A 15,741-nucleotide genomic window follows, 5' to 3' on the forward strand; every position below is an offset into this window, starting at 1 on the left:
GTACTTTGTAGGCTAGTACCCAAGATGGAGCTGACTAAATTTCAACCTTCTGCAGCTTCTTTTGATCCTGTGCATTAGCCCCTCCATACCAGACAGTGGGGCAGCCTGTCAGAATGCTCTCCACAGTACATCTATAGAAGTTTTTGAGTGTATTTATTGACATGCCAAATGTCTTCAAACTCCTAATGAAGCATAATCACTGTCTTGCCTTCTTTATAACTGCATATATGAATATATGTTTGTGATCACACAATTTAAGCTGTCTAGTTTTCAACTAAAAAGGAATTCTGCCATATTTGGTAAAAGAACTGGCAAACAGAATATTTAACTGTTTTTCATAGACTAAATATGCATAAATCCTCAGCAACACAATTCTATTGTCATCAATAAAAATGAATTATTAAGTGGAAAACTGAGTTGTTGAGTACCTACTTTCCACATAACCTCTCAAACTACCAGCCCATATTAGCAAGGAAGAGTGAACAGAAACTCTTGTTCAGCATTGTATACTATTGGAAAATTTTTCCAAGAGATTATACTTTTGTATGCTGAGCCTAGGTCTCATGTTAAAGTATTTGGCTGCAACCCAACACTGAACTTGACTTGTATCTATGGAGTTTTAGTTCTGCAACAGATCCATTTATTTTAAAGTCATGCTCAGTAGACTTCCTCCCTAATGATCTATTTTAATACTTGTGAACAGAAACCTGAAACAACAGGTGGACTTCCACTTCTCAAATTACTGCTGAACTCCTAACGTCCTGACTCTTTTTCCCTCAGGTGTTCAAGCAGAACTTGACACCCAAATAAGTCAAAAAAAGAACAAAGACTGTGACATCCAAATAAACTGTTTAGCTAAATAGACAACAAGAATCAAATTCAAGTACAATCACCATGGAGATAAGATGTGGTAGCCATTTCTGAAACAAGGCCAGGAGACCACTAGAACTCAGAATTTATCAGAAAAAACATAGTTAATGTCTACAGCAAGAAGGAAGATCGTACACTGACTTGTCCCTAATGACTACACCTGTGAGAAGTGTATTCAGCTGCAGCTCCTTACAGACTGTGTTAGCGAACTTTTGGATGACCATTAGATCATTCGGGAGACTGAGAGGTTGGTAGACAGAAATTACAGGGAGGCAGTCACAGCTAGGTTGAAGGAGGCAGGTAGTTAGTTAACTGTCAACAGAAGGGAAATCTGCAAATTAACCTTTCGGAAATCCTGCACAAGAACCCCAGAGTTCCTTTGCACCTCACTTTTTGTATTTTCTCTCCATTTAGAAAATAGTCAACCCTTTCATTTCTTCTACCAAAATGCCTGAACATACACTTTCTGACACTGTATTTCATCTGCCATTTCTTTACCCATTCTCCTAAGCTGTTAAAGTCCTTCCAGAGCCCCTCTACTTCCTCCACCTACCTTCATATTGACAGCAAACTTTGCAACAAATCCATCAATTCCATATTGACATATAATGTAAAAAGAATCAGTCCCTAAAGGTAATTTGCAGATTGAGTCTGTGGTGAGGAAGGCTAAAGCAATGTCAGCATTCATTTCAAGAGGACTAGAATATAAAAGCAAGGATGTAATGTTGAAACTTTATAAAACACTGGTGGGGCCTCACTTGGAGTATTGTGAGCAGGCTTGAGCCCCAGAATCCGCTGAAACTGGAGAGAGTTTAAAGGGGATGCATGAGAATGATTCCAGGATTGAATGGCTTGTCACCTGAAGAGCATTTGATGGTTCTGGGCCTGTATTCATGAGAATTAGGAAGAAAGAGGGGTGACCTCATTGAAACCTATTGAACAGTGAAAGGCCTTGATAGAGTAGATGTGGAGAGGATGGTCCCTGTGGTGGGAGAGTCTAAGGCCAGAGAACACAGCCTCAGAATAGAGAGGTGTCCTTTTAGAACAGAGATGAGGAGGAGTTTCTTTAGCCAGAGACAAGTGAATCTGTGGAATTCTCTGCCACAGTTGGCTATGGAGGCCAAGTCTTTATGTAGATTTAAGGCAGAGGTTGATAGATTCTTGATTGGTCAAGGCATGAAGGGAGATGAGGAGAAGGCAGGAGATTGGGGCTGAGAGGAAAATTGGATCAGCCATGATGAAATGGCAGAGCAGACTTGATGGGCTAAATGGCCTAATTCTGTTCCTATAACTTATGGTCTTAAAACACCTTCAGTCCTGTATACACCATTTTCAATTTTGTCTGTCTTTTTTGTTGCAAGTCATCCTGTTGACTGCAATTTTGCACTATCAACAGTCTCTCCTCACATTACCTCTGTTTGTGAACCAGCTTCCTCATCTATCATCTTTCCTATGATAGTTCTTGCACTGAAATATACACAGCTCAAGGACACTATCACACCATGCTCAACCTTTTGATTCCTACATCTGTCTGAGGTTTACCAACATCTGCCTCCACAACCTCTCCACTAACTGTTCTGGCACTCAGGTCCCCATCCCCCTATAACTCAAGATTAAACTCCACCAAGCAGCATTAAGAAAACTTCCTGCTAGGATACTAGTCCCCCTCCAGTTCAGATGCAAACCATCCCTTCTGTATAGGTCCCACCTTTCCTGGAAGAGAGACCAATGATCCAAAAATCTTATGCCCATCTTCTTACATCAACTCCTTAGCCACATTTTAAACTGTATAATCTTCCTAGATCTGGCCTCACTAGCATGTGGCACAGACGGTAATCCTGAGATCAGAATACTGGAGGGCCTGCCCTTTAATTTAGTACCTAGCACCCTGACCACCCCTCTCCTCCCACCCCCGGCCGGGTCAATATCCAAAGTTATATACCTGTTGTTGGGGGTAGTGGTGCACTGGTTCCTTAACCCCTTTCCCTTTCCTGACTCTCACCCAGTTTCCTGTGTCCTGCATCTTGGGTGTAATTACCTCTCTATGTCCTATCTATTGTCCTATCAGCCCCCCAAATGATCTGGAGTTCATCTAGTTCCAACTCCAACTCCTTAGCACGGATTGCTAGAAGCCGCAGCAGGATGCACTTTCTCGCAGCTGTAGTTATCAGAGACACTGTCTTCCTGTCTTCCCACATCCTGCAAAAGAAGCATTCAACTATACTGCTTGGCATCTCTATTATCCTAGCTGAGCAGGTAAAAAAAAAAATGAGCTTTGCTTTTCTTTTGCTTTCTCTGACTGAAGCCTCTCTTCACTGAAGCCTTGAAGAGCTAAAGCTTCAAGATCATCTAGCTCCATCCATTCAGACAACAGCCACTGTACTTGCCCCTGCTTTCCTTTAATTTGCTCTTGCTAATCATTCCCAAATGCTGATTTGTCGCTGGTCAAAGTTCTTTTTTGTTACAGTGACCTGCTGCTGTCTTTTGTACTTGGGCAGTAGACCTGACTGAAGTCCCCTCCTCTCAAAACTTCTGATATCTGGATTGGCTGCTGGTCAAAGTTCTTTTTTCTTACTCTCCCTTTGTGCTGGATCACCCAAAGTGCAGCACCTCACACTCACTCAGATTAAATTCCATCTGTCATTTCCCCACCCATATCTACAAATGATCTATATCCTACTCGATTCTTTGGCATCTTTTATATCAGTGGTCCCCAACCACCCGGCCGCAAGGAAATCATATGATTTGGCGATATGAAACAATATGAGTCAGCTGCACCTTTCCTCATTCCCTGTCACACCCACTGTTGAACTTGAACACACACGAGCTCATTACGCACGCGTCATCCATGTCAGCGCGGGAAGAAGATCAACTCCTCGAGCTTGCAAATGACGGCGGGCTGAAAAGTATGTTTGACATAACATCTCTGCTGGCATTCTGGATCAAAGTCAAGGCTAAATATCCTGAGATAGCCACAAAAGCACTGAAAACGTTACTTCCATTTCCAACATATCTCTGTGAAGTGGGGTTTTCTGCAATGAATGCAATGAAAACTAAATTGCGAAATTGACTGGACATAAGGAAACCCCTTCGAGCATCGCTGTCTCTCATCACCCCTCGATGGGACCGTCGTGTTGCAGGGAAACAAGCCCAGGGCTCCCACTGATTCAGCGATATTGGTGTGTTGCAATGATTTTATATGTTCATACGAGGAAAATATGCACTGTGTGTTTAATATCCAAACGTTACTTAGAATGTTATGATGCTATTGACTTATAAGTGACTTATAATTTACTCACTATATTCACGCGAGGAAAATATGCGCTGTGTGTTTAATATTAAATTCGTTAGATAAACCCTTTTAGAAACAAAATTGAGTGTATTAGCCACTTATAAGTGACTTATAGTTGATCTATCACCTATATTCCGGTCGTGACCAACACCTCCCACCCCCCTGGGTTGCCAACTGTCCTGTATTAGCCAGGACATCCCGTATATTGGGCTAAATTGGTTTGTCCTATATGGGACCGCCCTTGTCCCATATTTCCCCCGCTAAGGTACAGCATTCCTATGAAACCTTTTGTGCTGAAATGGTGTAAAGTGAAGAGGCAATTACCATTAATTTAATATGGGAAAAATTTTTGAGCGTTCCCAGACCCAAAAAATAACCTACCAAATCATACCAAATAACATATAAAACCTAAAATAACACTAACAGATAGTAAAAGCAGGAATGATATGATAAATACACAGCCTATATAAAATAGAAATAATGTATGTACAGTGTGGTTTCACTGAGCAGAATCGCCAAAAACTATTTGTAGAAAAAAATTGGCACGTACACGCATGCGCACGTAATGTATGTGTGCATGCGCACACAGGTGCCCGCGCAAGGCTTCATGATCATGGTAGTCTTTCTCAGGGTAAACACAGTGAGAATGTTGGCAACCCTACCACCTCCCCCACCCCCGGTCAGCCGGTCTGCAAGAACATTGTCAATATTAAACCAGTCCGCGCTGCAAAACAGGTTGGGGACCCGTTTTATATAATGCAGAACATCGCCAAATTATGTGTCATCTGCAGACTTAATATGCTTTAATTCAAATTACAAGTAGTCGCAGACCTCTATCCAAAATAAGATCCATCCACTGCTACCCTCTGTCTTTTAAGGGCAAGGCAATTGATGAACAAATGAATGAAAGGTTACCATGAAAGCCTCTGTCATCTTCTTCAGATATTTGTTTCTTCATGTCTTTGTTTGCATAGGAGAGGCAGCAAGTGCAGATAAGGTGACACAGAAAACTTTTTCAATGTTCGAAAAATAATTATCAGTGAACGTTACATTCTTAATATGGGTAAGGCGATTTTTTTTTTTAAATGAGGAAGCCCTCATACACGTTTACCTCAAGGGATGAGAAAATTGCTCCAGATTTTTAGGCAGCCAAACATTAAGGATGATTGCAAGCTTAGTATCACTCAAGAGAACTCAGGGGTCTAAAGGGATATTCAAAGGCCAATCATTCACTGGTGTGATATCACTTTGTTTCCCCTCTTCTTGTAAGAAATAACCTGTACATCGTCGATAATGCCCATTCATAACGTTAACAGCAAGAAAATGACGGACAACATACAAATTTAAACACAAATTGCCCTTATTCTTACCTTTTACAAAAGCCTGTTCTCTGTAAAGATGTATTATTTCCTTCGAAGACATTCATTGCGCATTTATTTATATTAGGGTTCAAATACAAACACAATACTTATGTCTTAGCACATGCAAAATAGGCAACTTTCACTTTCCAAGATATCTTCCAGCTAAATTCTCAGCTATGTGTAGGCAGTTAGTAAAATTTTCAAGTGAGACTGGTAAATAACCATTAGGTGGAATAGTAATTGTTGCAGATGAGGTCAGAAATTTGAAAAGGAATATGGATAGGTTAAGTAAATGGACACCTCCATAAAAGCTAGAGTTCAATGTCCGTCAAAGAGAAATAAATAATTAAAAGAAACAAGGAATTGGAGAGGAGTGAGAGGATTTTTAAAGTACACAATTAATTTAAAATCAATGATCAGATACAAAAAGCAATGAAAAAAGCTGCCACTAGCATTAGAAAGTCTGCAGAAGAGAGTAACTGGGATATAACCATATAACAATTACAGCACGGAAACAGGCCATCTCGGCCCTTCTAGTCCATGCCGAACTCCTACTCTCACCTAGTCCCACCGACCTGCACTCAGTCCATAGCCCTCCATTCCTTTCCTGTCCATATATCTATCCAATTTAACTTTAAATGACAACATTGAACCTGCCCCAACCACTTCTGCTGGAAGCTCGTTCCACACAGCTACCACTCTCTGCGTAAAGAAGTTCCCCCTCACGTTACCCCTAAACTTTTGCCCTTTAACTCTCAACTCATGTCCTCTTGTTTGAATCTCCCCCACTCTCAATGGAAAAAGCCTATCCACATCAACTCTATCAATCCCCCTCATAATTTTAAACACCTCTATCAAGTCCCCTCTCAACCTTCTACGCTCCAAAGAATAAAGATCTAACTTGTTCAACCTTTCTCTGTAACTTAGGAGATGAAACCCAGGCAATGTTTTAGTAAACCTCCTCTGTACTCTCTCAATTTTATTGACATCTTTCCCATAATTCAGTGACCAGAACTGTACACAATACTCCAAATTTGGCCTTACCAATGCCTTATACAATTTCAACATTACATCCCAACTCCTATACTCAATGCTCTGATTAATAAAGGCCAGCATACCAAAACCTTTCTTCACCACCCTATCCACTTGAGAATCCACCTTCAGGGAACTATGCACCATTATTCCTAGATCCTTCTGTTCTACAGCATTCTTCAATGCCCTACCATTTACCATGTATGTCCTATTTTGATTAGTCCTACCAAAATGTAGCACCTCACATTTTTCAGTATTAAACTCCACCTGCCATCTTTCAGCCCACTCTTCTAACTGGCCAAAATCTCTCTGCAAGCTTTGAAAACCTATTTCATTATCCACAACGCCACCTTTCTTAGTATCATCTGCATACTTACTAATCCAATTTGCCACCTCATCATCCAGATCATTAATATATATGACAAACAACACTGGACCCAGTACAGACCCCTGAGGCACACCGCTACACACCGTCCTCCAATCTGACACACAGTTATCCACCACTACTCTCTGGCGTCTCCCATCCAGCCACTGCTGAATCCATTTTACTACTTCGATATTAACACCTAACGATTGAACCTTCCTAACTAACCTTCCGTGTGGAACCTTGTCAAAGGCCTTACTGAAGTCCATATAGACAACATCCACCGCTTTACCCTCGTCAACTTTCCTAGTAACCTCTTCAAAAAATTCAATAAGATTTGTCAAACATGACCTTCCACGCACAAATCCATGTTAACTGTTCCTAATCAGACCCTGTCTATCCAGATAGTTATATAAAACCATCTCTAAGAATACTTTCCATTAATTTACCCACCACTGACGTCAAACTCACAGGCCGATAATTGCTAGGTTTACTCTTAGAACCGTTTTTAAACAATGGAACCACATGAGCAATATGCCAATCCTCCAGCACCATCCCCGTTTCAAATGACACTTGAAATATTTCTGTCGGAGCCCCTGCTATTTCCACATTAACTTCCCTCAAGGTCCTAGGGAATATCTTGTCTGGACCCGGAGACTTATCCACTTTTATATTCCTTAAGAGCACCAGTACTTCCTCTTCTTTAATTGTCATACTTTCCATAACTACCCTTCTTGTTTCCTTTACCTTACACAGTTCAATATCCTTCTCCTTAGTGAATACCGAAGAAAAGAAATTGTTCAAAATCTCCCCCACCTCTTTTGGCTCCGCACATAGCTGTCCACTCTGATTCTCTAAGGGACCAATTTTATCCCTCACTATCCCTTTGCTATTTATATAACTGTAGAAACCCTTTGGATTTATTTTCACCTTACTTGCTAAAGCTGCCTTGTATCTTCGTTTCGCTTTTCTAATTTCTTTCTTAAGATTCTTTTTACATTCTTTATATTCCTCGAGCACCTCATTAACTCCAAGCTGCCTATATTTATTGTAAATTCCTCTCTTTTTCCAAACCAAGTTTCCTATATCCCTTGAAAACCATGGCTCTCTCAAACTTTTAACCTTTCCTTTCAACCTAACAGGAACATAAAGATCCTGTACCCTCAAAATTTCACCTTTAAATGACCTCCATTTCTCTATTACATCCTTCCCATAAAACAAATTGTCCCAATCCACTCCTTCTAAATCCTTTCGCATCTCCTCAAAGTTAGCCTATCTCCAATCAAAAATCTCAACCCTGGGTCCAGTCCTATCCTTCTCCAGAATTATATTGAAACTAATGGTATTGTGATCACTGGACCCGAAGTGCTCCCCAACACATACCTCTGTCACCTGCCCTATCTCATTCCCTAACAGGAGATCCAACACTGCCCCTTCTGTAGTTGGTACCTCTATGTATTGCTGCAAAAAACTATCTTGCACACATTTGACAAACTCCAAACCATCCAGCCCTTTTACAGAATGGGCTTCCCAGTCTATGTGTGGAAAATTAAAATCTCCCACAATCACAACCTTGTGCTTACTACAAGTATCTGCTATCTCCTTACAAATTTGCTCCTCCAGTTCTCGGTCCCCATTAGGTGGTCTATAATACACCCCTATAAGCATCACTACACCTTTCCTATTCCTCAATTCCACCCAAATAGCGTCCCTGGACGAGTCCACTAATCTATCCTGCCAGAGGACCGTGTTATATTTTCTCTGACAAACAATGCAACACCTCCCCCTCCCCCTCTTGCCCCTCCCATTCTATCACACCTGAAGCAACGAAATCCTGGAATATTTAGTTGCCAATCACACCCCTCCTACAACCGCGTTTCACTAATAGCTACAACATCATATTTCTAGGCAACAATCCATGCTCTAAACTCATCCACCTTTCTTACAATGCTCCTAGCATTAAAATAGATGCATTTAAGAAACTCTCCACCTCTTACTCTCTTTTTATCCTTAGAGGAGCAAACAACTTTGTTATCTTTTTCTTCCTTGTCCCCTACATCTTTGGTCTGAGTGTTCCTGATAAATGCAACGCATTTATCCTCCACCTCATTGCACTCCTACTCTCACTGTTGCGTAGCACAGGCAGTAATCCCGAGATTACTACCTTTGCGGTCTTTTTTCTCAACTCCCTTCCTAACTCCCTATATTCTCCTTTCAGGACCTCTCCCCTTTTCCTACCTATGTCATTGGTACCTATATGTACCACGACCTCTGGCTCCTCTCCCTCACACTTCAGGATACCTTGGACGTGATCAGAAATATCCCAGACCCTGGCACCAAGGAGGCAAAGTACCATCCGGGTCTCCGGACTGTGTCCACAGAATCACCTAACTGACCCCCTAACTATCAAGTCCCCTATTACTACTGCCCTCCTCTTCCTTTCCCTATCCTTCTGAGCTACAGGGCTGAACTCTATGTCGGAGGCACGGCCACTGTTGCTTTCCTCAGGTAAGCTGTCCCCCCCAACAATACTCAAACAGGAGTACCTATTGTTAAGGGGCACAGCCACTGGGGTACTCTCTATTACCTGACTCATTCTCCAGGATGTTGCCTGGATAGAGGGCTATAAAAAAAGATTGAGTAGGGTGGGTTTATTCTCACTGGAACAGAGTGACTTTTTAGAGACTGATAAAATGATGATGTAAGGAGTCTAGCCAGTCTTTGTCGAAGGGTGGGGAATCTAAAGATAGAGGGCATTCGTTTAGAGAGGGGAGAAGTTTAAAGGAGATCTGAGGGAACATTTCCTCACAAAGGGTGGTGGTTATATGGAATGAGTTGCCAGAGGAAGTAGTAGACACAGATGCAATTACAATGTGAAAAATACATAGGGCCAGTTAATGGATAGGAAAGAAGAGAAGAATACAAGTGGGTAAATATACTTCCATGGTTAAGTGCCACAGATAGCAAGGGTAAGTTGGGCTGAAGGACACATTTTTTTGCTGTAAAACTTTAGGGCTGTAATGACCTTCACTTCAGGATAGTGAGATTGTATGCAGGCTGCAATGTTTAACAAGTCTGGAGCCTTGATCAACTAAAGCAATTGTACTGTGTTCAATTTTCTGCACCACACTTCTGGTAGGATGGATGATCTTGATGTGAATTCAGTGTAGGTTCACTAGAATAGAGGATAATTTCACAAAGGATATTAAAAATCTGAACTCTCTTAAAATGCAATGAATACTGACAGTATCAATAAATGAGTGGTGTTACTTAAGGGAATGAAAATAAATCTATCTTTATTGATGAGACATTGATAAGTCATAATTTAACTGAACTGAGGAGCACACCTGAGAAGAATTGCCTCCTCCAACTACCATGTTCCTAATTGTGGAATACAATGCAACAGTGATTTAGAAGAATTAAGTGAGTATTTACCCCATTCAAAATAAATTACTATACAAAATACAGGCAGAAAACTATAAAGGAAGCTATAAAATCTCATGTTTAGAAAACAATAATGAACTTGTATTTAAAAACGATAACTTTCAAAAAATATTTACATGTTCCAAAAACAAGCTGGAATTTGGCAATACTTTTCTGTGTCAACATTCATAATACAATGTTAAGTTGAGGATACAAATTTCTTATCCACAGTTTTAACATACGACATAGAGAGGTGCAGCACAGGTACGGGCTCTTTGGCTCACCATATATATGCCAAAGATGATGCCAAATTTAAAGTAATCCCTTCTGCATTCATTTGATCCGTATTCCTCCATTCCCTGCACATTCATGTGGTTATCTAAATGCCTCTTGAACACCACTATTGTATTTGCTTCCACCTGCATTCCTGCCGCATGTGCCAGGCACCTACAAATCACTGTGTAAAAAAACTTGCCCTGCACATTTCCTTAAAACTTTACCCGCCCCCGTCATGCTCAAGCTATGCCCTTTCATATTTCACACTTTTCAACATCATCATCATCATCAGGTGCCATGCCCAGATTGAGCTTTGACTGCCGTGGCCCACACACTCCTATTTCGGGTCAAGTGGATTAATTCATTGGTATTCACTTCCAGTTCTTTGGCTGCTGTCTCCATCATCATTTGTCTTTGCCTTCTTTTTGCTTTCTTCCCTTCAATCTTTCCCATAATTACCGTGCATCCTAGCTCCTCTTTCCTAATCACATGTCCAATGAAATTACGTTGCCTTTTCATGATCTCATACATTATTTCTCTTTTTGTGCTTGCTCTGTTCATGATATCCTCGTTAGATATTCATTTCGTCCATGATATTCTTTGCATCCTCCTCAAAAAACCACATCTCTGCTGCTTCAATTCGCTTCCTCGTGTTACCAGATATTGTCCAACATTCTGATCCATATAACTGGATAAACGTAACATTTCAGTACTCTGAGGTGGGTTGTCATGCCTAGTTTAGTGTTGATCAGTATACTCCTCATTCTCGTAAAGGTGTCTTTTGTCATCCCTATTCTTCTTTTGATGTCCATGTCGCACCTGCCATCTAATGTCATCCAGCTTCCTAAGTAGCAAAAGTTCTGTATTTGTTTTATGTCTTCTCCATTTATTTTCAGCCTGCAGATAGGATTCTCTTTCTTTTTGGATATCACCTTCTTCCAGTTGACTTCAGAGTCTCCCACATGCCTTCTGGCAAACTCTAGCCAAGATTTCTTGTGAGTTTTTTTTTCCATTAGTGACTTTCTCTTTGCCACTCTCCCATAAAGCTGTGACTGGTGAAGCACCTGGGCAACAGTTGTTGTATGTGCAGTCTCTCCCGTCTCAGCCATCAAAGCTTGTAATTCCACTGCAGTTGTCATAGGTCTCCCGGTGGCCTCCCTCACTAGTCACTTTCTTGAACAGTCACTCAGTTTTCATTTCCTGATGATTGACTTACGCGATTGGATAGTCAGTAACTTGGAAATTTTCTTGTTACCTTCTTGAGACTTGTGCTTTTCAATAACCTTTTCGTGAAATTGCTTGGAGTGTTCTTTTGTCTTCATGGTGTAGTTTTTGCCAGGATATTGACTCAGCAGCAGCTGGACTTTCCAGATACAAGTGTATTTTACTACAATAAATTGGAATACCTTGACTGCACATATGCAGTGAAATGGAGTGATCATCATTTAACTAATTATGTGACTTCTAAAACCGATTAGCTGCACCAGTGATGATTTGGTGTGTCATATCAAAGGGGGTGAATTCCTATGCAATTATTTTGTGTTTTACATTTGTAATTAATTTAGATCACTTTGTAGAGATCTGTTTTCAATTTGACACAAATAGTTCTTTTCTGTTTATCAGTGTCAAAAAAGCCAAATTAAATCCACTGTAATTCAATGTAGTAAAACAAAAGAACATGAAAACTTCTGGGGGCAGGGGGAATGAATACGTTTTATAAGTACCGTAAGCTTCCTCACTGACTGCACTCCTAGTAATCTTTGTGCTGTCTACAAACTTAATAACCAGATCCTATACTAATCCCTGCGAAACACCACTGATCACAGTCTCCAGCCAGAATAACTCCTTTCCTCCATTATCCTCTAACTTCTCATGGGCAAGTCATTTCTGAACCCAATCCATCAAGTCACCATGGATCCTATGCATCCTAATCTACTGGATGAACCTACAATGAGTGATCTTGTTAAATATCTTAGTAAAAGCCCATGTAGCCAAGTTCCACCTCCCAACCCGTATCAGTCACCTTTGTCACCAATCCAAAAAACTTAACCAAGTTTTTAAGATACAACTGGTTGCAATTAGCCCATGGTTTTCTCTATGAATCGTTCCCTATTGCATCCTAAGAATCCTAATGTGTTGCTCACCAGTTTTTAATTCCCTGGGTTATCTCCAGTTCCCTTCTTAAACAAAGAAACAATACTGGATATTCTTCAATCTTTTGGGACCTCATCACCAGCTATAAAAGACACAAAGATCTTCATCAAGGCCCCTGCAATCACTCTTCTGTCTCTCTCAGTGATGTGAGATAGACAGATCCCATAAGGCCTTGGGGATTTAAATACCTTAACTCTTTTCATGCAGAAACAAATTTGATAAATCTGACTTATCTTTATGCCACAGGAATTCACTAAGGTTGCAGTCATGCTCTGCAAATCTGTAACCAGCTGGACAGCACATCAGAATTTACACTTCATGGGGAAATAAATTAGGATATTAAACTGGAATAAGAGTATTATTAGTTCAGCCAGAGTAAATTTGAATATAATGCTAATTCCAACAAAGACTTGATTCATAACCATACGCTGCATGTATTGCTCTTATTTGATAGTGAAACGTTGCCTGCCAATAGCATAAAATATAATTTATAACAGTAAAACTTACTATTTTAAGAATCAATTAAGAAAAATCATTGTTACACAAATGTTTAATTGAATAACTCACCTGAGAGAGGGGTCCGGCCCAGGACAAGAACATTTGGAAGAGACATCATAATTAGTTGCTGAAGTGTCTCCTGTAGATTTCAATAGATGTTAATCAATATACACACAAAGTAAACTGAAATGCAATAACAGTAACTCTCAAGAATCTCAAGTAATGTCCTTTCATTATTCCTCCAATGTTTAAAAACAAGTTGATATTCCAAACAGCAATTAAAGACAAATCTATTGAGAAATTGTGACAAAGATATTCAACACAGGTGGAACATTCAAAATGAAGACAACTATAAAGATCACCATTCTAATTAAATTGCAAAAAATAAATACTTTATGCAACTCTTTACGAATTTCTTTGAAACAGACAGGGCTTGCCATTTTTAACATAGAAACATAGAAAACCTACAACACAATACAGGCCCATCGGCCCACAAAGTTGTGCCGAACATGTCCCTACCTTAGAAATTACTAGGCTTACCTAAAGCCCTCTAATTTACTAAGCTCCATGTATTATCCAAAAGTCTCTTACAAGACCCTATCGTATCTGCCTCCACCATCGTTGCCGCAGCCCATTCCATGCACTCACCACTCTCTGAGTAAAAAACTTACCCCTGATATCTCCTCTATACCTACTCCCCAGCACCTTAAACCTGTGTCCTCTTGTGGCAACCATTTCAGCCCTGGGAAAAAGCCTCTGATTACCCACACGATCAATGCCTCTCATTACCTTATACACCTCTATCAGGTCACCTTTCATCCTCCGTCGCTCCAAGGAGAAAAGGCTGAGTTCACTCCACCTATTCTCATAAGGCATGCTCCCCAATCCAGGCAACATCCTTGTAAATCTCCTCTGCACCTTTTCTACGGCTTCCACATCCTTCCTGTAGTGAGGCAACCAGAATTGAGCACAGTATTCCAAGTGGGGTCTGACCAGGGTCCTATATAGCTGCAACATCACCTTTTGGCTCCTAAATTCAATTCCACTCAATTCCACGACTGATAAAGGCCAATACACCGTATGCCTTCTTACCCACAGAGTCAACCTGCGCAGCTACTTTGAGCGTCCTATGGACTCAGATTCCAAGATCCCACTGATCCTGAAGGTGTATGGCATGCTTGCCTTTATTATTTTAGGCATTGAATTCGAAAGTCAGGAAGTTATGTTGCAGCTTTATAAAATTCAACTTGGGCTGCATCTGGAGTATTGCATACAGTTCTAGTTGCCCCATTAAAGGAAGGATGTTGAAGCTTTGGAGAGGGTACAGTAAGTTGAGAAATTTATTGTTATGCAGCAACAGTACATTGCAATACATAATCATAAAAAAGCTATAAATTACAATAAGTATAATGTATATATTAAAAAAATTAAATAACTAATGCAAAAAGAGAGGAAAAAAGAGTGAGGTAGTGTTCATGGATTCATTGTCCATTCAGAAATCTGATGGCGGAGGGGAAGAAGCTGTTCCTGAAACATTAGAGTGTCTCTCTCAGGCTCCTGCACTCCTTTCTTGATTGTAGTACAGATATGATTGTCGTCCTTTTGAAGCAGGTGGGAACCTCTGACCGCAGCAGTGAGAGAATGACGACGTCCTTGAACACTCCCGCCAGTTGGCTGGCACGAGATGCAGGGATTCGCACAGGTGTAGTTTTATTCTCCCTTTAAAAGCATGTATAAAAGGCATTGAGCTCATCTGGGAATGAAACATCGTAGCCATTCATGACGTTAGGTTTCACTTTCTAAGAAGCAATGGCCTACAAACCCTGCCAGAGCTGACGTGAATACGATTCCGTCTCTAACCTTAAATGGAATTGGTTTATTTTCCACTCTTAATAGAGCCTTCTACAGGACATATCTGGACTTCTCATAGAGTTCTGGATCACTGCTCTTGAATGCCACAGACCTAGCCCTCAGTTGTGAATTTCTTCGTTCATCCATGTATTTTGCTTTGGGTATATCTTGCATGTCCTCGCAGGCATACATTATTTCGCACAGGTCTTGATGAAGACAGTGACAACTGCAGCATATTCATTCAGATGAGAAGATGAATCCGTAAATAATGCCCAGTGCTATGACTCGAAGCAGTCCTGTAAACACCCCCTGCCTCCCTTGACCACTTCTTGGTCCTCACCACTGGTGCTGTGGTCTTTAGTCTTTGCCTATATGCTGGGAGTAGACATACAACCAGATGATTGGACTTTCCAAAGTGCAGGCATGGGATGGCACAATGTGTCCTAGATTGTGGTATAACAGTGGTCAAGTGTGTTAGCTTCTCTAGTTTTACAGGTGCTACGTTCATGGCAGTTGTTCAGAGACATCTTCAAGCTGGCTTAGTTGAAATCCCCTGCAATGATAGAAAAGACATCAGGGTGTGCTGTTTCATAATTGCTGACGACAATTTTCAGCATCTC

General features: G+C 40.7%; 1 protein-coding gene across 22 annotated transcripts in view; it reads right to left on the minus strand.

The window, feature by feature from the left end:
* LOC134350558 (girdin-like) overlaps positions 1-15,741 on the minus strand; it is a 280,107-nt gene that overhangs the window by 196,189 nt on the left and 68,177 nt on the right. For all 22 annotated transcript variants that reach the window (XM_063055910.1, XM_063055909.1, XM_063055907.1 and 19 more), the window contains exon 4: positions 13,340-13,409. In XM_063055910.1, coding sequence (XP_062911980.1) covers positions 13,340-13,409 — 70 coding nt within the window. The remainder of the gene's footprint in view (positions 1-13,339; positions 13,410-15,741) is intronic.

The sequence above is a fragment of the Mobula hypostoma genome, chromosome 8 (assembly GCF_963921235.1).
Source record: "Mobula hypostoma chromosome 8, sMobHyp1.1, whole genome shotgun sequence".
NCBI classification, from domain to species: Eukaryota; Metazoa; Chordata; class Chondrichthyes; order Myliobatiformes; family Myliobatidae; genus Mobula; species Mobula hypostoma.